This window comes from Mandrillus leucophaeus, unplaced genomic scaffold, assembly GCF_000951045.1.
Source record: "Mandrillus leucophaeus isolate KB7577 unplaced genomic scaffold, Mleu.le_1.0 Scaffold974, whole genome shotgun sequence".
In the NCBI taxonomy this organism is placed as follows: Eukaryota; Metazoa; Chordata; class Mammalia; order Primates; family Cercopithecidae; genus Mandrillus; species Mandrillus leucophaeus.
In genome coordinates this window covers 923,231-944,931 of record NW_012110630.1, presented here as the reverse complement: position 1 = coordinate 944,931, position 21,701 = coordinate 923,231, and the positions used below count along the sequence as shown (strand labels likewise).

The 21,701-nt window shown below is 39.4% G+C and overlaps 1 protein-coding gene across 2 annotated transcripts in view; it reads left to right on the top strand.

Annotated features, from left to right (window-relative positions):
* The first annotated feature begins 316 nt into the window (after positions 1–316).
* Positions 317–21,701, top strand: part of TMEM178A (transmembrane protein 178A) — a 29,619-nt gene continuing 8,234 nt past the window's right edge. The window contains exons 1-3 of one of the 2 annotated variants that reach the window (XM_011970800.1): positions 317–428; positions 16,353–16,466; positions 19,296–19,433. In XM_011970800.1, coding sequence (XP_011826190.1) covers positions 335–428; positions 16,353–16,466; positions 19,296–19,433 — 346 coding nt within the window. In that variant the 5' untranslated portion in view covers positions 317–334. Of the gene's footprint in view, positions 429–10,115; positions 10,296–16,352; positions 16,467–19,295; positions 19,434–21,701 lie in introns of those variants that run through there. The other variant, XM_011970801.1, reaches the window with a different exon arrangement.

Genomic DNA, 21,701 nt, shown 5'->3' with positions numbered 1-21,701 from the left:
GTGGGTATGTGTGTGTTTGTATTATGAGATGCAGTGAGAAGGGTAGTAAGGTACAGGTCTGGACTGTTTGCAAGTTATCTCACCCTCTCCTTGTCCTGCAGCCAGGAAGTCTGTGTGTCCTTGTCGGGATTAGATGTGATAAGGATGGGTGGTAAACAGAAAGAGGATCATACCTCCCCTTCATGCTGTCATCGGAACTGGACCAGATGTCTATTTGTATTTTAGGGTCAAGCACCTGATAGTTATTCGGAGTGTTTGAACTATGTGGGGTGGGTGGGTACATTCAGGTAGGAGGAAGTATAAAGAATTCAGTTTAGAAGGCGCAACTGTGGGGATGGGCCCCCTTTCCCCACTCAGAGAGAGATTTCTGTCTGGAGATGTCAGTTCCACTTGGTCAAGAGGAGGTTTTCCCTTCCCATCCTCATCAGGTATTGAACCCCTAACTCCCATCCCTGATCTGGGGCTCATGCATGTCTAGGGTTCTGAGGTTACAGAGAGCTGGAGTCCCTTCCCTTCATGCCCCCACTTTCCTGCACCTTTTTCTTGCTTCCTGGTCACTCCTGTGCCCCTTTTTGGGGTTTTCCTCAGCTCCAGTCAGGTGTTCAGGCACCTGAAAACCAAGCAGGGAAAGGAGCTTTTCTATGCAGAGCTTGATACAGGAGTTTCCTTGAGTCTGTTTCTGCTTCAGTGTGGGTAGAAGGCAGCCTCAAGGTATCAGTGTGAAAGCAAAGGGGATGGAAATGTACAGATTGATATGAGAGAGCAATGCCATGTGTCAACACAGGCCTGCCTGCTCTATCCCTGTTCACTTGAAAGAGTTAACTGGGCATGATCAGATGTAGTCATAGTAATTCTTATCTGACAAAGTCTGTTTAGATATCTAAGAACTGATTTTGGAGGCAGGTGCAAATTCAGTCCCATCTATGTCACTTGTTAGCTGTGGGACTGTAGGCAGATTATTTAACTTCTCTCAGCCTCAATTTCCTCTGTAAAACAGAGGTAACAATAGAACCTATTAGATGAGGGAAATGTGAGTAAGGCTTTCAGCACAGAACTTGACATATAGTACAGTTTTAGTAAGTTAGTATCAGTCCCGTTTAATTATGTGGCCTTTGGCAGGCCGTTTAAGCGCTCTATGCCTTGTTTTCCTTATTTGTAAAAGAAAAGAATGTCTGCCTTAGGTAACTAACAAGGATGTATGAGACGGCACTTTGAACAAAGCATAACACGCTATATAATCAATAAAAGCAAGATTATCATTTTCCTAGAACTACACTGAAGCAATTTTGGTGGTCTCAAAAGTGTGCTTATCTGGCTACAGACTTAGGTCGTGATTTAGAGATGCCTGTGGAGCTGTTGGAGGAACCAGACACATGGGAAATAGTGATAAAAGCTGCTAAAGACAGAGGGCCCTGCCCTGGCTGTCACTTCCTGCTGCTGCCACTAATGGCTTTGGGATTTGGCTTCTTCCTATCATGAGGTTCTTGCCACTGGAAGGTGGTGAGTGCCATCCTCAGCTCTTGGAGCATCTAATTGAAAACACATCTAATTTGTACACTTTATTGCCCCTTTCCTTCTTTGACTCTGGTACTTACCATGCTATCTAACTGTAAGAGGGTGTGCTGAAAAAGTAAAAGGAAATGCAATTCAGACTTTTCAGTTTTGCTTTATCATTGCTTAACCTTGATTATTGCTTAGACAAAGCTAAAAATATTGTTCATGATCAGTTCAATATTGTTTTTTTGAAATTGATTTCAATAATCTATAAAAATTCAGAAATACAACTCTATCAATTAACAAGCCAGCTATAGAACAGATTCTCTCTGTAGATCCTGAGTCCAGCTTGAAAGGGGCTCCGAGTTTCCATTTATCTTGATATGTATCTATAACATATCCCATCATAAATCCCGCAGCCCATCTGGTGAAGGGGACATGAAAACATTCTTCATGGTAGCAAATATGTTTAATTTTTTTCACACTCTGAGCAGAGCTATTGCCCTTGTCTATATTTTTATAAATTAGCTGTACCAAATGCCACTTTCCTATTCACCGTATACAGTAGTGATTAGTCAATTCAGCTTGATCCAGAGTTCATTTTCATAAAGGAAATAAACTTTTGAAAGTGTAGCTCAATATGAAGGATTCTATCAAGACACCTGGAAGGGACCAACAGTGTATTGTTTTTAAGGATAATTTGCTCTGGAACACTGCCAACCCATGCTAAAATGTGCAGCCTTTCTCCAGTAAGTTGCTCTTTTCTGAGTATTTGGGAAATTGCTAAAGCCGTTAATATTTATGGATCATCATGTGGCAAGTAGGAGATCTCTTCCTCCCCTCTCCCTCCCCATTTCAGAGTTCTAGTTTAGTTTCATTTTGTTAGTTTTTAGTTTTTATGGCACCATACTCTAGACGCAGAAAGTAGATCTTCTGTCTAAAAGGCCTGTGCTAAATAAATGTTTGTTGAATGAATGAGTGAAAGAAAGAGTAAATAAAAGGATTGACTTTTGAATGCAAAAGGTAATGATTGACATGGAAACAGAATGGTGGTTGCTAGGAGCTGGAGAGGAGCCAATAAGGAGTTTTTGTTTAATGGGTACAGAGTTTTTGTTTTCAAGATGAAAAGAGCTCTGGAGCTGGATGGTGGTGATGGGTGCACCACAATATGAATGTATTTAATCCACAGAACTGTACACTTAAAATTGGTTAAGAAACAGTGATGTCAGCAAATGAAAGTATAGGAGGTTCCAACCCTCAAAGTCACACCAAAACATTGATTTTGACAATTATCCATGGTAAGAATACCCCTGTGGTAACTAAGGAGTCCAATGGAGAGATTCTAGAACCCCATTTGAGAAAAAAATCTGAGAATAGATACCTTGAAGAGGATAATAAGAACAGTCTCACTTTACCTATGTCATGCCTTTCTCAAGGTGGCACAGCTCAATGCCAAGAGAGTCCACCTTGGCCTATGATTTATCCAGTGGGGTAAAGAGAGTGTAGTAGTGACTATCTGATTTCCACAGCCTCACAGGACGTTGTCCAAGATGCTCATTTCTGCCTTGCCCCACCCCTAGATCACTAAGGGGATTGGCATGTTTGAATAGTCCAGGGGAGCTAGGAGCAGGGAAAAGAGGCAGGAGCTCACAAAAACCATTGCATAGATCTCAACATATGGCCATAGAGCCTATTAACTGCCTGTGAACTCCACCAAGGGGCCCACCCATGAATCCCATGGGATGCCTCATCTGCAGTCATGTGCCCCCGCAACTGGCTGTCATGTGCCCCTGCAAAAGATGGTGTACACAAGCTTCTGTGATGGTGTGTACATGCTGTTTCAGACAGCATGTGAATATCAGCACCTAGCTCAACCCTGGGATGCAGAGAAGGTGTACAAATGTGAACACTACAGAACACTGCCCTGGGGAAAATAAAGGGCAGTGACCTGAAGTGTTGATTAAGCAAAGGCCAGTGCCCTAAAGTGGAATTGAGAGAAGGCCAACAATACTAAGATGCCCCCCACTGCCTGCAAGAGGGGACGAAAGAAGTGAGGCAAGTGTGTCCATAGATATGAACATCATTCTCTCCCTATACCAGTCAGTAAAGACAGGAGGAGGAGACTGCTTCTTCAAATGTGAAAACAGCAACACAAGCCTTCAAGGAAAATGAAGCATCAAGGAAACTTAACACTAATAAAGGAAAAAAATAAAGTCCCAGTAGCTGGCCCCAAAGAGGTGAATATCTATGAATTGCCTGATAGAGAATTCAAAATAGTTGTCTTAAAGAAGCTCAGTAAACTACAAGAGAACAGAGACAACTAAATGAAATCAGTAATACAATACTGAACAAAATGGTAAGTTCAGTAGAGATAAAAATCATACAAAGAACCAAACAGAAATTCTGAAGCTGAAGATACAGTAGCTAAACTGAAAATTCTATAGAGAGCCTCAATAGCAGACTCAAACAGAAGAAAGAATCGGTGAACTTGAAAATAGATCAATTGAAGTGATTCAGTAAGAGGGAGAAACAAACAAAAGAATGAAGAAATGAAGAATGTATCTGTGACATATGGGACAGTATCAGACAAAATTCCAGAAGGAGCAAAGAAAGAAGAAAGGGACAGAAATCTTATTTAAAGAAATAGTGACAGAAAACTTCCCAAATCTGAGGAGGGCAGTGAACATCCAGATCCACAATGCTCAAAGAACCCTTAATAGGCTGAACATCAATAGATCTTCACTGAGACGTATCATAATCTAACTGTTGAAAGTCAAAGACAAAGAGAATTTTGAAAGCAACAAAAGGGAATCAACTCATTACGTACAAGGGAATCCTTATAAGACTACCAATGGATTTCTTAGCAGACTCCTGCAGGCCAGGAAAGCATGGGGCAATATATTCAAAGTGCTGAAAGAAAAAAAAATCTGGCAACTAAGAATACTTTTTAGAGTGCCTGTTGTTAAAACAAAACAAAATGAAACGAAACAAAACAAAACAAAACAAAACAAAACAAAACAAAAGTGTTGGCAAGCATATGGAGAAAAGAGAACCCTGGTACACTGTTAGTGGGAATATAAATTGGTACAACCATTATAGAAAACAATATGGAGGCTCCTTAAAAAATTAAAAATAAAACTAACATATGACCTGGCAATTCTACTTCTGGGTATTTATCCAAGGGGATTAAAATCAGGATCTCAAATAAATGTCTATACTCCCATATTCTTTACAGCATTATTCACAGTAGCCAAATATTCACAATAGCCAACAAGCAACCTAAAGGTCCATCTACAGATGAAAGGATAAAGAAAATGTTTAATATATCTATATAAATGTTTTATATATGTGTACATAAAAAATTTCCTTTATCCATTCTTCTGTAGATAGACCTTTAGGTTGCTTCTTGGCTAAAGCATATATACATATATAATGGAATATTATTTATGTTGCTTCTTGGCTAAAAAATACATATATATGTATATAATAGAATATTATTCAGCCTTAAAAAGAAGGAAATGCTGTCATATGTGACATGAATGAACCTGGAAGACATGCTAAGTGAAATTAGCCAGTTACAGAAAGACAAATACTGCATGATCTCACTTACATGTGGAATCTAAAATATTCAGACTTATAAAAGCAGAGAATAGAATGGTGGTTACCAGAGGGTAGAATGGTGATAACCAGGGGCAGGGGGAATGGGAAGATAGATGTTGGTCAAGGAGTACAAAGTTTCGGCTATGCAAGATGCATAGATTCTGGAGATTTATTTACAGCATGGTGGATAGATAACAATATTGTATTACAGACTTGAAATTTGCTAAGAGGGTGCAACGTAAGGGTTCTCACTACACATACCCACAAAGGGTAACTATGTGGTGTGATGGATATATTAATTAGCTTGATTGTGGTGATTATTTCACAGTATATACAGGTATTAAATCATCAAGTTTTATACCTTAAATATATACAATAAATATGGTTAAGATGGTAGATTTTATGTTATATGTATTTTACCACAATAAGAAAAATTGGAGAAAGAAAGTGATTGATAGTTGGCCACTTTTTTTTTCTCCTAAATGCTGGAGATGAGGATGAAATTACAAGTACTATAGTCCCTAGGTCACACTTTACTGGTCCTGCCTGTAAAGGGGAAGGGGAGAGGGACTAGATGGACACTAACAGTTATTAAGCATCAATTATGGGCTAGGCACTGAGTTAGGACAGTTTATATGTATTATCTCATTTGATCCTCGTGACAATAATATGAGATTGTGTGACCACTCTATTACTTTTATTACTACTATGTTACTTTTTATTATAGATACAATGTAATAACTACATTAAAGGAGATTTAAAAATTAATTCAGCAAGCCAGTGGTCAGTCTAACCCAATGACAGATTCCACTTTTGCACAAGATCATGCCTTTTTGAACACTACTATTTCTGGTTTACTCCTCAGCCACCTTTTTTTTAAACTTCTGTGATGATGTTTACTGTCTCTGAAATGGGTTGAATCTGTATGACTTGTTGTTGGACTCTCCCTCTTTGGCCCCTACAGATCATGTGTTTGCAGTTCAAGGAACTCACCTGAGTCTTGCCTTTAGTCTTGCCTGGATTTGTTCAGATAAATAAAGTAGCAATAATAATAATAATAATAATAATAATAAAAGCTAACACTAATAATATTATATTATTATTTCATTTAATCCTCCTTTGAGACAGATGAACTGTCATTGTCTACGTATTGGTGCTCAGAGAGGTTAAATAGCTTGCCAGGGGCTCACAGATAGTGAATAGTGAAGCCAAAATGCAAATCCAGCCTGTCTTACTCCAGAGAGAATATAGAGTGAACACAGATAAAATTTCTTAGTTACCAAGAAGTTGAGTCTCCATTAATAATAAGAAGCAATTATGGCAGAACCAGATATAGTATATAGTAGACAGAGGATCTAAACAAAGAATAACCTCTCACCTTTCAGGCCCTTTCTGTATCAAACATGCTTGCTCCCAATTGCTTTTACTTTGGTTGGAGTCTTACTCATTTTCATCTGGTAACCTCCCCTCTCTAGGATGGAAGCCACATGAGACTATTGAGCATTTGAAATGATGCTTGTCTGAAAAGAGATATGCTATAAGTAGAAAATATCAGATTTAGATTTGGAAGACTTAGTATGAAAAAGTATATAAAATATCTCATTAGCAACTTTCAAAGTATTGATTGCATGTTAAATTTAAAAATATTAAAATTAATCTCACCAATTTTTAAATATGACCATTAGAACATTTAAAATTCTTACGACTTGCATTATATTTCTACCAGACAGAGCTGCTTAGATTTACTAATTAGTATCTTTCTCCTTTCAGTTCTGTAGATGTGATGAAAGGTTTGCCCTCAAGAACTTTGCCTTTGGGACTGGGTTAGCCATTTGAGGCTCTAAAAGTCAGTGTTAAGCTCCTAAACTTACTGTATTTAGTTTATTTATTTTAACAAGTTTAACTGTTTATACCCAATACAGGAGGTGATAAGGAAAGCATTTTCTTTTGTCTGCTTTAGCCCCTGCTTTGCTCTGAAATTAAATCTCTGACCAGAATATGTTTGCTACCCTGTCTTATGACCCCACGATTGATTTTTCTTTTCAAACTGGGATGTGTGCTGGGGAAATAATTCTTTATTTTTCTGCTCAAGGGCCAGCTGAAGAATTCCAAGTTGCCTTTGAAATGTTTAGGAAATGGTATAGCCTGTTATTAACTCTCTCTGCTAGAGAACCTTAAGCATTAGTTATGCTGCTATTGTCATCAACTGTTTCAGACATCTCTCTTAAATGTTGTATATCCAGAAAAAGTCACAGCCTCCCTGCTTAAGAAACTTGGGACATTAATGAAGAGGCAGACTTTCTGATCTATGTGGCAGTGACAAAGACTGAGTAATCAAGAGTGAGATGGTGAGACTCAGTCTCTAACGTCAACATAGAGCCAGCAAAGAGAGTGAGCTATGTGGTCTGCAGTATTTGGGGAAGGCTTTTCGAAGGCAGTGAGCCTGGAGGGATGAGTGGTTTTTGGACTGCTCTAAAGTTAGTGATACAGGCTAGAATGGTCACAGAGATGGGCATGACATTGCCAGGGGACAATTTGGGGAGGGAGGGAAGTAGCCCCTGGGAACAGTCACAGGTAAGTGTAAGTGAAGTTGGAGGTGGGGATAGATGATAGGGGTCTAGAGTCTGAATTTGACTCAGGAGGAACCTACTTGTATGTTCCTGGACAGAGTCAGACAATGAAAACCCCAGTCTTATGTTCTGAGGGATTGTGTGTGATTTTCGCATCTTCTGTTTGTCAGTATGGAAGTTGACACAATGGCAAAGCATTAAAACATTTAAATAAACAATTATATAGTACTTATGTGTATCAGACACTTTATTTTAAAATAAATAGATAATTTTAAAACAAATACATAATTATATCATAGCAAGTGAAACTGTTTCTTGCTTATAGTAATCAATTTAAAGCCACATATTAAGTTAATGATACTATAAAAGGCAGGTAGATGTAACAAACATCTTAAAGGTTTTCTTTTTTCTTTTTTGAGAGGGAGTCTCGGTTTGTCGTCGCCCAGGCTGGAGTGCAGTGGCGCGATCTCGGCTCATTGCAAGCTCCGCCTCCCGGGTTCACGCCATTCTCCTGCCTCAGCCTCCGAGGAGCTGGGACTACAGACGCGCACCACCACACACGGCTAATGTTTTGTATTTTCAGTAGAGACGGGGTTTCAGCGTGTTAGCCAGGATGGTCTCGATCTCCTGACCTCGTGATCCGCCCGCCTCGGCCTCCCAAAGTGGGATTACAGGCGTGAGCCACCGCGCCTGGCTAAAGGTTTTCATATTGCATTTTACTGATGGACAACTGAGACTCCAGAGGCCCCAAAACTTCATACAGCAGATTTATCTAGCAGTGGCATGCAGGGTAGGTTGAGGGTTGAGCAAGGAGTTCAGTTAGCAAATTCTTCAGGAGTGAGGTGATGGGAATCTTGTTCTGAAGCGGCGAGAATGGAGAGGAAACACGAGAGCTGTTGGTCGGGCCATTGTTCAGGAAGCTGTTGCTGCGTGTCTGGTTATTTCTCTGTACATTTGGGTTAATCTCTGATGACCATTTAAGGTGCAGACTCCTGGTGTGTGGCAGTGGTTCTGTATGGCAAATTGGGCGGGTGCCATGAGAGAACTCATAATCCAAGGCTGACATTATCCAGTGCTTACAGTGGGCCACACGTCCTATGCTAAGTCCTGAATTACCTCTTTCATTCCTCACCGTAACTCAGTGAGGTGTGTGCCATTATTTCCCCTCTTTTACAGACGAGGGAACCAAGGCTCAGCGAGCTTCAGTAATTTGCCACAAGTCACACAACTAGGACTCAAACCCAAGTCTGTCTGACTGCAAGGTCTTTAACCATCATGTATACTGCCCGCCTCATTATTGATTGATAGTAATGACTGTTTATAGCATCTTTCATGTTTCTCCCTCATTTAACCTTGAGTAGGGGTTTCTCTGACTTAGCTTGGAACTCAGTATTGGAAACAACAGAAATTCACCAGGCAAAAGCTCCATTTCTAACCCCCTGTGCAACATACTTATATATCTTATTCTATGGTTTATATCATCATTAAAGTGGCTCTACTTGGCCCTTTAAGAAGCTAATTAATCACTAAATATAAACCACAACTTGTTCTTTTCAATCCTCTGCATGTTTCTTCCCCCCATTGTGTGATGCCATCTGGTGCTATGAGCTCATGCTTTTTGTGTTCCTTTTCAGAGAGCCAGATTCATTGCTCTCTAAACCCAGAGAGCCAGTTAATTTCAAAGTTTGCATGTATGACTTTGAAAAAATTGGAATCTAATGCCTCCTTGTGGATTTTAACAGTATAAATTATTCCTTAACACTGCATGGAACTTCCATCTTTACCACCATCTATGTATATGTGTATGCTTGTCTTTTTATCAAAAAGACCTAATTTGTTTTTGGTTGCTTGATTTGTTCTGTCAAGCAACTACAGGTCTTTTCCTGTAAGATTTTTGTGGTTTCATTTTGTCAATTTAATGTGTGTGCTGTAGGGAGGCAAACCTTAATAATACTGCTTTCCTCTTCAAATCTATCTGACTTTCTGCTACGACAGTGGAACAAGTGTTTAAGAACAAGGACATAAAACAGCTAATGGCAGGTCTCTGACACTGCTGCTGAGCTGTCTTTCATTCCCACTTTCTCTTCTAATTCTGCCCGAAGTCTTTAATCACCTTCCAAGGGAGTGGAACACCTGGACCATAGAACATTTTCTTACAAACTCAGCTGTGGAGCTCTGGGCTCGCTACCAGACCCCCACTCTTTGGAGTCCTTGAGTACTGCTTGTTACTGTCAGCCCAGACCTCATCATTTTCCCTACCCTCTTTCTCTTCTCATTTCAGAATTCTTGGCACTTTAAATTTAGCCTGAGAGCCCCATGGAGAAGGAAAGGCGATTTGGTGATGTGTGCACTACTTACCTCATTCCTGGCACATGCAGAGGAAGCAGGAGAACCCTGGGCCAGCTGCCACCTCCTTCCTGTTACTCTTCTTGCCCACTGGGATCCTGCCCATTACAAGCAAGAAGCAGAGGAGGAGATGGGTCTTGAGTATATTTGCAGTGATTTAAAAGGGACCACACGTTTCCCTGGCACAGAAGCTGTTCTAAGGCCAGCTCCTGTGAGTCTGAGAAAATAGTTTCTCCCCAGTTCACACCCTCTCTCCAGCATTTAAGCAGCTTCTGTGAGAGGCAGGTAGGATGAAGCCACTGAGTCAGCCATGTAGCCGATCCAATCTCCTTCAATTAAGAATCAACTTTGTTTCCAAAAGAGCATATGTTGGTGCTAAATTGGAAAGATTGTTTTTTATTTCAAATTGACAGTACATCTAGTAACTCTAGCTTAACTGTCCACAAAATTAAGATGCATGTCTAGAAAACTAAGGACTGCTAACTTTTCTGAGTAGTAGTATTTAATATATAAAGTTTGGGTAACAGCATTTATGTTAAAGCTTGGTTACAACTGAGTAATAGCCTCAGGCTAGTTACTTAACTCTGAGCTTCAGATTTTTTTACTCATTTAGTGTGATTAATAATACCTTTATATTTAGCTCAGAGGGTTGTTGATGAGTAGCAAATGCATTGTGTCAAATACTTTTTCTGCGTCTTTGAGATGATCAGGTGGTTTCTGACCTTTATTCTGTTGATATGGTATGTTGTATTAATTGATTTTAATGAAATCAATCATTAAAATCTTGCATTCCTGAGATAAATCCCACTGGATCATGACGTACAACCCTTTTCAAATGTTGCTGAATTCGGTTTGCTAATATTTTGCTGACGAATTTTGCATATCTATTCATAAGGAATAGTATGTATTTTCCTTTTCTTGTGGTATCTTTGGTTTTTCGTATCAGGGTAATTACTGGCCTCATAGAAAGAAGTATGAAGGTCCCTTCATTTTCTGTTTGTTGTTGTTGTTGTTGTTGTTGTTTTGAAGAGTCTATGAAGGATTGTTAATTCTTCCTTAAACATTTGGTTAAATTTACCAGTGAAGCCATCTGGTCATGGAATTTTCTTTGTGGCAAGTTTTCACTAAGTTAATTACTAAATCAGTTTCTTTACTTGTTATAGATGTGTTCAGATTTTCTGTTTCTTCTTGACTCAGTTGTCTTGGAGTTTTATATTTCTAGGTATATGCCATTTTATCTGTTTTATCTAATTTGTTGGCATGTAATTTTTCACTGTGTTCTCTTAAGCTTCTCTATATTTCTCTAAGATTGTTAGTGATAGCCTCTGTTTCATTTCTGATTTTTGTTGTTGTTGTTTTGTTTTTTTGGAGACAAAATCTTGCTGCATTGCCCATGCTGGAGTGCAGTGGCGCCATCTTGGCTCACTGCAACCTCTGCCTCCCAGGTTCCAACAATCTTTGTGCCTCAGCCTCCTGAGTAGCTGGGATTACAGACATGTGCCACCATGCCTGGCTAATTTTTTGTACTTTTAGTAGAGATTAGAGATGGGGTTTCCCTCTGTTGGCCAGGCTGGTCTTGAACTGCTGGCCTCAAGTGATCCATCTGCTTCAGCCTCCCAAAGTGCTGGGATTACGGGCATAGCCAAATTTTGGTTTTGTTTACTTTCTCAATTTTTAATTTTTCATTTTATGTATTTCCACCCTAGTTTTGTAATCTCTTTTCTTAGTGTGCTCTTCTTTTTCTAGTTTTTTAGGGTGGAGAGTTAGGATACTGATTTGAGATCTTTTTGGTTTTATTTTTGTTTTGAGATAGTCTCACTCTGTCCCCCAGGCTGGAGTGCAATGGTGCAATCTCAGCTCACTGCAGCCTACATCTCCTGGGCTTAAGCAATCCTCCTACCTCAGCCTCCTGAGTAGTTAGGACTACAGGTGCATGCCATCATGCCTGGCTAATTTTGTTTATTTTTTGTAGAGACAGGATCTCACTGTGTTGCCCAGGCTGATCCTGAACTCCTGGGTTCAAGTGACGCTCCCACCTCAGTTTCTCTAGTGTTGGGATTACAGGCATGAGCTACTGTGCCAGGTGAGATCTTTTTTTAATGTAGGCATTTACATCTATAAACTTCCCTCAAAACATTGCTTTAGCTGCATCACATAAATTTTGGTATGTTGTAATTTTGTTTTTATTAATTTCAAAATGTTTTCTAATTTGCTCTAGTGATTTCTTCTTTACCTTATTGGTTATTTAGGAGTGTATTACTTAATTTCCACAAATTTGTGAATTTCCAAAATTTTATTTTATTATTTATTTCTAATTTCATTGCATTGTGGTGAGAGAACTTACTTTGTATGACTTTAATGTTTTTAAATTTATTGAGATTTATTTTATTGCCTGCATATGGTCTATCCTAGAGAATATTCTATGTGCACTTGAGAATAATGTGTATTTTGCTGTTGTTGGATGGAGTGTTCATAGATGTCTCTTGTATCTAGTTGGTTTATAGTGTTGTTCAAGTCTTCAGTTTTTTGTTGATCTTCGGTCTAGTTGTTTTACTATTATTGAAAGAGAAGTATTGATGCCTCCAACTATTATTATTGAATTGTCTATTTCTCCCTTCAATTCTGTCAGTTTTTGGTACTGCATGTATTTTGGGGCTCTACTGGTCAGTATATGTTTATGATTACTATATCTTCTTGATGGATAAACCCAGTTATCATTATAAAATATCTTTCTTTCTCTCTAGTAACAATTTTTGTCTTAAATTCTGTTTTGTCTGATATTAGTATAGCCATTTCATCTGTCTTTCAGTTACAGTTTTCATGGTATATCTTTTTCTATCCTTTAAAATTTCAACCTATTTATGTCTCTTGTAGAGAGATCCTTTAAAATTTCCATCCTTTAAAATTTCAACCTATTTGTGTCTCTTGTAGACATCATATAGTTGGATTATGTTGTTTTATCTACAATGCCAATCTCTGCCTTTTTATTGGAGTATATATTTATATTTAGTATAATTTTTGGTAAGGTAGGATTTATATATGCCATTTGTCTATTTGTTTTCTATATGACATATGCATTTTTTTCCTGTTTCTTCATTAATGTTTTCTTTTGTGTCAAATACGTGTTTTCTAACATAGCTTTTTAATTCTTTTTGTTGTCATTGTTTCATTTACTACATTTTTTTTGTTATTTTCTTAGTTGTTGCCCTGTGGATTACAAGTGACATCTTAATTTAGTTTGGATTAATACCAATTGAATTTCAATAGTATATAAAAACTTTGCTTCTATATAGTTTCATCCCCACTCTCCTCCTCTGTACTATTATTGTCATACAAATTACATGTTTATACATTGTATGCTGATCAACAGAGATTTATAATTATTGCTTTATGTCTTTTAAATCAGATAGGAGAAAAAAAGCTGCAAACAAAAATACATTTATACTGTCTTTTATGGTAACCTATGTTGTAAACTTTATATGTGCTCTTTATTTTTTAAATATGAGTTCAGTTATTATCCTTCATTTCACCCTAAAAGACTCCCTTTAGTATTTATTTTTAGGCCAGGTCTGATTATTTTTAGGCCAGGTCTCTCAGTTTTTGTTTAGCTGGGAATATATATATATATTTTTTCTTCATTTCTGAAGGATAACTTTGATGCCTATAGGATTCTTGGTTGCAGTCTTCTTATTTCTGTGTTTTGAATATGTCATCCTATTCCCTTCTGGCCTCCATGATTTCTGATGAGAAATCAGCTGATTGTGTTTCAAAGATTTTTTTTGTGTGTATATGATAATTTGCTTTTTTCTTGCTGCTTTCAAGATTCTCTGTCTTTGGCTTTCAACAGTTTGATTATGCTCTATCTGGGTGTGGGTCTCTGAATTTATCTTATTTGTAGTTCCTTGAACTTCTTAGAAATGCAGATTCATGTTTTTAATCAAATTTGGGAAGTTTTTGGCAGTTATTTCTTCAAATATTCTTTTTTGATCTTCCTTCTCTCCTCCTTTCTGCAGCTCTCATTATGCTTGTGATGGTGCCTCACAGGTCTCTGAGGCCCTGACCATTTTTAAAATCATCCTTTTTTCTTTATTTTTCTCAGATTGGATAGTTTCAATGGACCTGTCTTCAAGTTTGTTGCTTTTTTCTACCTCCTCAAAACTTCTTTTAAGCCTATTTGATGCATTTTTCTTTTCAGTTATTATACTTTTCAACTCCAGAATTTCTATTTTTTTCTTTTCAAGAATATTTCTGTCATGTTGCTAATATTCTCTATTTAGTGAAACAGCACTCTTGCCCTTTCCTTTAGTTATTTGGATAGGTTTTCTTTACTTCTTTGAACATATTTAACAGAGCTGATTTAAAATCTTTGTAAGGTAAGTCCAATATTTGGGATCCCTCAGTGACAGCTCCTATTGACTGCTTCTTTTTTCTTGTTCTTTGCATGTCTTGTACTTTTTTTGTTGAAAACTGGGAATTTGAAATAACGTACTATGGCAGCTCTGAAATGAGATTCTTGTCCCTCTTCAGGGTTGATTATTGTTTTTATTGTTGTTGCTGTTGTTTCTTTAGTGGCTTTCCTGAATGAATCCTATGAAGTCTGTATTCTTTGTCATAGGAGGGCCCTTAAGTCTCTGCTTGATTAGCTTAGTGGTAAACTAATTATTATACGGAAATGTTCTTAGCCTGCTAAAACCAATAAACCTTCCAGTCTTTGCCAATGGGGTTTGTTGTGTGCGTGTTGAGTATGCCTTCAACTCTGCTGTAGCTTTCACTTCCTGCTTACAGAGCCTCAAGGTCAGTCTCAAATGGAATGATAGTTCTGAAGAATACAAATGTAAGCTATTACTACATTTGTGGTCCTTTATCTGTCATTGTTCTCATACTATATTGTTTTCCCTTTGGAAGCACAGGCATTTCCTGACTTATAAACAGCTAACTTATAAGTAAACAGCTACCTTTAATGCCTTAGACCTCACAACCACTGCCATTGGGCTCATGTTGACAAAACAAATTAAAAAAAAAAAAGAACTTTGAATTTTGAGAAAATGTGTGGTTTCATAAAAAAAAAAAAAGCTTCCAAAAATCAGAGATAATTTGGGTAGTTTTTCTCAAAGGGAGATTCAAAGACTACCTGCATCAGAATTACTTGGGATGCTTGTTAAAATTCAGCTTCCTGGCTCTATCTCAAAACTTTTGATTCAGTATATCTGGGGTAGAGTCCAGGAGTTTAAATTTTTGACTAGGTGATTCTTATGTACACTATATTTGAGAAACTCCTTAGGGAAGATGATCCTGTAGGTACATTCACAGGAGGGACTGAGGTTCATGATGCAAATTGTGCACAAATATTAATCTCTTCCCTTCACTGTATAATCTTTTTAAAATTTCACTTTTATACACACTAAGATTCCACCAATTAGAAATTTATTTGCATCTATGAATATTTTTTTTAAACAGCTGGCAGTGTTAAAGGACTAACAGTCACTCATGCTTTTTAAAAAATTAGTTTAATCAGATTGCAGTTATCCAAACAACTGGCCAAGATGATTTAAAGTGAGAGAAGAACATTTTATAAGTTTTATAAATTTTAAGACAGAGTAGATACTTTTCATGAAATTCAGAAGCCTTTAGGAGAAGAGAATAACGGACCCATGTTGATTTATGCAGTAAAACATGGGTGTGTGAGGTGGGTGTGAGGAGGTAGAGAGTTACTAGATTAACCAATGTGTACACCTGGCCATGTCAAAATATTGTGCCTGGAGCTGGCCATACAACCAGATAGGGGAGGAAAATTATTTTCTTTCTTGTTTCTACTTTCAGTATTACCCTTTTTCTCAAGATCTAGATTTCAGGTCAGTATAATTTTATTAAGGAATTATATCAGCTGCACTAGGGTTAAATAGGCTTTTGAGGGTTGTCTGGAGATATAATCACCACCTAAACCATGTGGAAGGTTATCTTTATGGAAAAATGTCTTCTGGTTTCCAAATAACACACTTCGTAATGAACTTCATGAGGCTACCCATTTGAGAGTTTGAGACTGGATCAGATTCAGATATGTGATTTATCTGTGCTAATTTAAAATTCTAAGCTGATTTTCCCAACCATCTGTGTACTTTTAGGCCATTTCTCCTTGAGGAGTTTTGTGTTTAGGTAAAACAAACTCCAATGAAACCTGATTTTAAACATTATTTTATGTTTTAGGTTTTCATTGCTCTGAATCAAGAGATTCTTATCTCATCTCCCATTCAACCCAGGTTAGATTACAGTATTCTGCCTCAGGTCTCAGAATTCTGTTACAAATAAGCAGACTCGTAAATCGCGTTTCTTATTTCCTTCAAGGTATTGCGCAGCGATGCACGGCCATCAAGTACCACTTTTCTCAGCCCATCCGCTTACGAAACATTCCTTTTAATTTAACCAAGACCATACAGCAAGATGAGTGGCACCTGCTTCGTAAGTATTTCCAGGACAGGTTCAGAGAGGAAATGGTGTCTTTCTGAACAAAATTCCAACCACCCCTCTCACATCTAGACAGCAGGATGTTGTTCTTATCCTCTGTAAGCCTCTGGGCCCAATCAGATGTAGTCAGAGACTCAGAGGATCATTTCCCTATGCTGTGGACACAGCTTGCTTAAAAATAAAATGTGTGGAAACCTGGTATGAGGTCTTGTGAGATAGTCTGCCCTGGTGGCATCTGTCCACAGCTGCCTACTGAATCTTTTGTTTGCCGAGTCGTTGGGTGTAAGGACCTGCTGTATCCCTTGTCTTAGTAAACCAAGGAGATTATATGTTAGGGCTCTTATTTTTGTTTTGTAAATACAATATTTATTTTAGCTACTGTGTTTATCTCCAACCTTTGTATTTCTGCTAAAATACCTTTATGAGTGTATGTCATAATTTTCTCAGAGGGTGTCTACATCTCAATGAAAGGAGCTACTCTTTTTCACTGTCAGGAAAATGTGAAACTCTAGAAAGGATCACGCAGTGTGAAACTAAAGAGGGCTGATATTTACCTAAAAACTGTTGCTTTAAGCTGCCTGATGATAGATAGCTCCCCAAAACAAAAAACTAAAGTGATTTTTTTGGTCTTTGCCCCCATCAGAGATTGACATTGTCATTTTCCAATGAAATAAGTAATGAGGACTTCAGGATCTTGTGTGGTGGCCAAAGCCACTGTAGAGAACTAATCAGAGTCTTATTCTGTAAGTCAATCTCTCTGAGGATTAAAAGGCTCTGTTCTGAATCTCAAACATATAAATGGAAGCTCTTCTGATATTGCCAGAGCAGTGGTCTAATATTATACCTATTATGACGGGCAACTTTAAGACTTTAATCATCTTTCCAGAGAGCTATGTAGTTACTGGCTGAGGTCAGGGAAGAAAAGATCATCATAGGAGCCTGAAAAAGAACCTTAGCTCTTTAATAGTTTGTAGCCTGTGATTGCCCAGCAAGCAATATTTGAAGATTCTTCTTTTAATCCTTCTTGGAGTTCTCATGGAAAGATGCTTTCAGCAGTCTCATGCATGTCTATTTCTAAGAAAGTCACACTTGGTGATCTATAGCGCATTTACTGTGTAAGATTAACATGACTGGTACTAATGCAAATCCCATGTGGATTACATCTGAACTTTGTGCCTTTTCAGAGTCACAGAAAATAGACTATTACTCAAACTGCAGGAAATTTGGTAGGCTGTAAGATAATAGTGACTGAACCATTACTACATTTCCCCTGCTCAGATGTGGATGTCTCAAAAACTACTTATACCCTTAACATTAAACTCAGCATCTTCATATTATCACTGCCCCTGGCCCCTTGTTCATTGGTGTCCACATTTCTTCTTCTAGGCAGAAATACTCTCTTTTAATTTGGATACTCTGAACTGGAAATGAGAAATCCCCCTTTAAAAAAGGGATGGTCTCTCTATGGCTAAGATGCTAAGAGCAAGACTGGAAGCTACTGTAATCCATCCTCGATGAAACCACCCCTAATGCCCAGGAGCCACACAATAAAGTGATGGCTGCATGGGCACTTTCACTTTAGCAGAGCAGCCCACACTTCAAACAGTGTGATGTGCACCTTGTCTTGGCCCCATGTGTACACAGGTGTGCATGATCCACGTGCATTTGCCCACACCTGTTACCTGGCCTTGGGGGCAACAGATGTATGCTTGGGATGTGTTGTTTTAAGAAGGATGATTGAAATTTAGCTAACAATTTTTAAAGTTAGATTTGTTAAAAAAATCCTTTGAGATGGAGCTGTAAGGTAAATAAAAAAGATTAAAAAGTATTTTTTTAAAAACAAGGAAGAAAATAGAAAAAGTAAAATAGCTGGAAGGTAGGCAAGGTAAGTGCCGGTTTAGTAGTTGGAGGCAATGTGTGTCCAGGTACATGTAGTCAGCCTGCCTCTTGGTTTTGCCAGGGAGGTGGGGAAAGAGCTAGATTTCTGGCTCAGTAATCACAATTGTGTTTTTGCAATAGGCCAGACTTGACAGTTGGGCCACTGTATGGTGGAGACTCATCCTATTGGAATAGTACTTCCTTCACCTGGGTAAATGGATGCCCAGGTTGTGGGATCTATGCTTTAGAGGTGAAGGCATTTATGAGCAGATGTTTCAGAGGAAAGGGTGTTTATGAGCACATGTATCCTGTGTGCACTTTGCACCACTGTTCCAGTCACCACAATTACCTTCACTTTCTCAAATCGTTTTTGAAAATACGCAGGAGTAGATGTAAATGAAGAAGTAAATAATTGGCATCTGTGGTGATCAGATAAAACCCTATTTCACAATAGCTTTTTTAGGCTCTTTCTCCTAAGCCAGATTAAGTACAGCCACTACCATGGGGATAACCTACATTTCTTTTTTTTTCCTTTTTAAAATTTCAATAGTTTTTGGGGTACAGGTGGTTTTTGGTTAACCTACATTTCTATTGCTCTGTTAAAGCTAACAGATATTTCTCAAACCCACCTCACTCTTGGTTTAAGTCATTTGACATCTGTTACTCAGGCCTATCCTGGGCTTGTCCTCTAGTCTATTCTCCACTTGGTGTGGACTTCTCCATGGACTCAGAGAGGGTAGAGTCTGACCTTCCATTGGTTACACCCCATTAGTCCTCTTATGGAATGCCTGGGAAGAGTATTCCCTAAGCCTCCTCGCCCCGTAGGCTCTAAGCCTGTCCATGTAACTTACTAATTTTCACAAGGTATACAAAGCCCTAATTCTCTAATTCTTAATGACTTTCCTGAATTCTGATTGTGAATGTCTGTGTCTGTTTTGAGATTAGATTTAAGAAGAATCACTGCTGGCTTCCTGGGCATGGCTGTAGCCGTCCTTCTCTGCGGCTGCATTGTGGCCACGGTCAGTTTCTTCTGGGAGGAGAGCTTGACCCAGCACGTGGCTGGACTCCTGTTCCTCATGACAGGTAGGCTGCACGTCTCAGGCCGTCTGCCCCGGCCAAGGTGAAGGCTGCTCTGCATGCGGCTAGCTAGTGTCGCTTTGTTATCTCCCTGTTAATTTTGTTTTCACCGTTAGAAAAGCAACCAGAAGGTCATTTTGGCTTTGCTGGGAAATACAGAATTTAAGGAAAACAGTGGTGTGAAAAATGCATCCTCCATATCCCCATTGTGGCCTGTTAGTAGGTTAGATGGAAGTGTCTTGGGTTTAATCTCTAAAATGAGCCCAGTCTGTTTTTTTGCTCTTCTTTCTTTTTTTGAGATGGAGTCTCACTCTGTCACCCAGGCTGGAGTGTAGTGGTGCGATCTTGATCCACCGCAATCTCTGTCTCCTGGGTTCAAGTGATTCTCCTGCCTCAGCCTCCTGCGTAGCTGGGGCTACAGGCATGTGCCACCACACCTGGCTAATTTTTGTAGTTTTGGTAGTGTTTCACCATGCTGGCCAGGCTGGTCTTGAACTCCTGACCTCAGGTGATCCCCCCTCCTCAGCCTCCCAAAGTGCTGGGATTACAGGCATGAGCCACCACGCCCCGTTTTCTGTTCCTTATTTCATACTGTGCCCCAAACCCTGGCCTGGACTCTTGGCAAACATGGGCCATTGCTTATGAGGTGCCCTCAAAGACAGAGGGGGATAGATCATCGCAACCCATCCCCTGGCTGGATGTCAATTCAAAGGTCATGCTTTAGTGATGTTGTCACTTTTACATATACAACACTCATTCATTTCACTCCACAGATATCCTTTGAGGACTTACTATGTACGAGGCACTGCTGTGAGTGCTAAAGACACACAATGAATAAGGCAGGCAAAATCCTTGTTCATTTTTATTGTGGAGAGACATAAACAATGATTTGTGGTGGTGATAAAAGCTGTGAAGAAAAGAAACAGGGTGAAATAGGGACTCAGGGAAGATCTTGCTGAGGTGGCAATTTCTCAGCTAATTCCTGAGAAGCAGCCGGTGGTGGGAAGAGCGCAGCAGACTGAGGAAACCACTAGTGCCAAACCGGAGAGAAGCGGCCAGTGGGACTGGAGGGAGTGAAGGACAGGATAGTATCACCTGAGGTGGGGGAAGTGGGCAGTGGCCAAAGCTTCAGGGCTTTGTCAGTCATGGTGGAGAGCTTGGATTTGAAGCTAAGGGTGACAGATGCCCCTAGAAGGTTTGAAGCAAAGGAGTGACTTGATTTTTAAACAAGGGATTGGAAAGGGTGGGGGTGTGGAGACAGGGCTAGGATGTTTTTGACTAACAGCTAAAGGGTAGTTTTGTCTAAAAAGGTGCCAGGTGCTGAGTCGGCGGCTAATACTGACCGATGGTAGCTTCAGGGAAGAAATCTTTCCTTTCTTCTCCTCCTTCACAGAAAACTCCTGTATTAATGATTAGTGAATGCCAAATTAACTGGGCATTAACAGTTTCACGAAGTATACTCAGCAACAGAACGAATATTCCCCTAGATAGAGGGCCATTTTAAATAGGCTTATTTCCACTTGCCTGGAATTCTGTTATTCAAGTGACCACGCCTTGATTTCCTAGCACTTCTCACTGTAATGGGTCACCTAATTACGCCTGTGTTAACAGGAGGCGGCCACACCCCACCAGGGTTGCCACTGTTTGCTGACTGACTGTCTCTGAGGGCTGACAGATCGGGGGTGCTTTGCCCTCTGGCACGGTCAACCACCCTGCAGCCTTAAGGAACCCACTTCACAGGCAGGGATCCTTCCTTCTAACTCCCACTCGTCCCTGTCCCACTCCACGAAATGGTGCTGCAATTGGCGGTGATCTGGAATGTGGGGCATCATCACCAGCATCCTGGAACATTCAGAAGTCACATGGATCCTGCCTAGTTCTGAGCAGAAAACCAATTTAGGTTTTCTGGATTTTGGTGAATACACAGTGGCCACCAGGACTGTAGCACAGGGAGGCTAAAATGTTAGTTTCTGAGGTTTTAGAGGCGGATTTGGACCCTCAAGACCAGCCACTGGGTTCCTGCCCAAGGGATGCATTTAAAATCCAAATTATAGAGTAAAGCAGACAAGGGCAGCAAAGAATCAGAGAGGACTGCACTGCACAGAGGATTCCTTTATGCTTCTGCTGGGGCTTCGTGATTATTTGAAAATCTCCCCTGTTTTCTTCTCTCCCTTTAGTTGAGCCCCCATTTCTCTGACTCTCGTCTCCATAAATATCGAAGAAGTACAGATGTGTTGCCTCCCAACCCTGGAAAGGCCCCATACCACTCCTCTT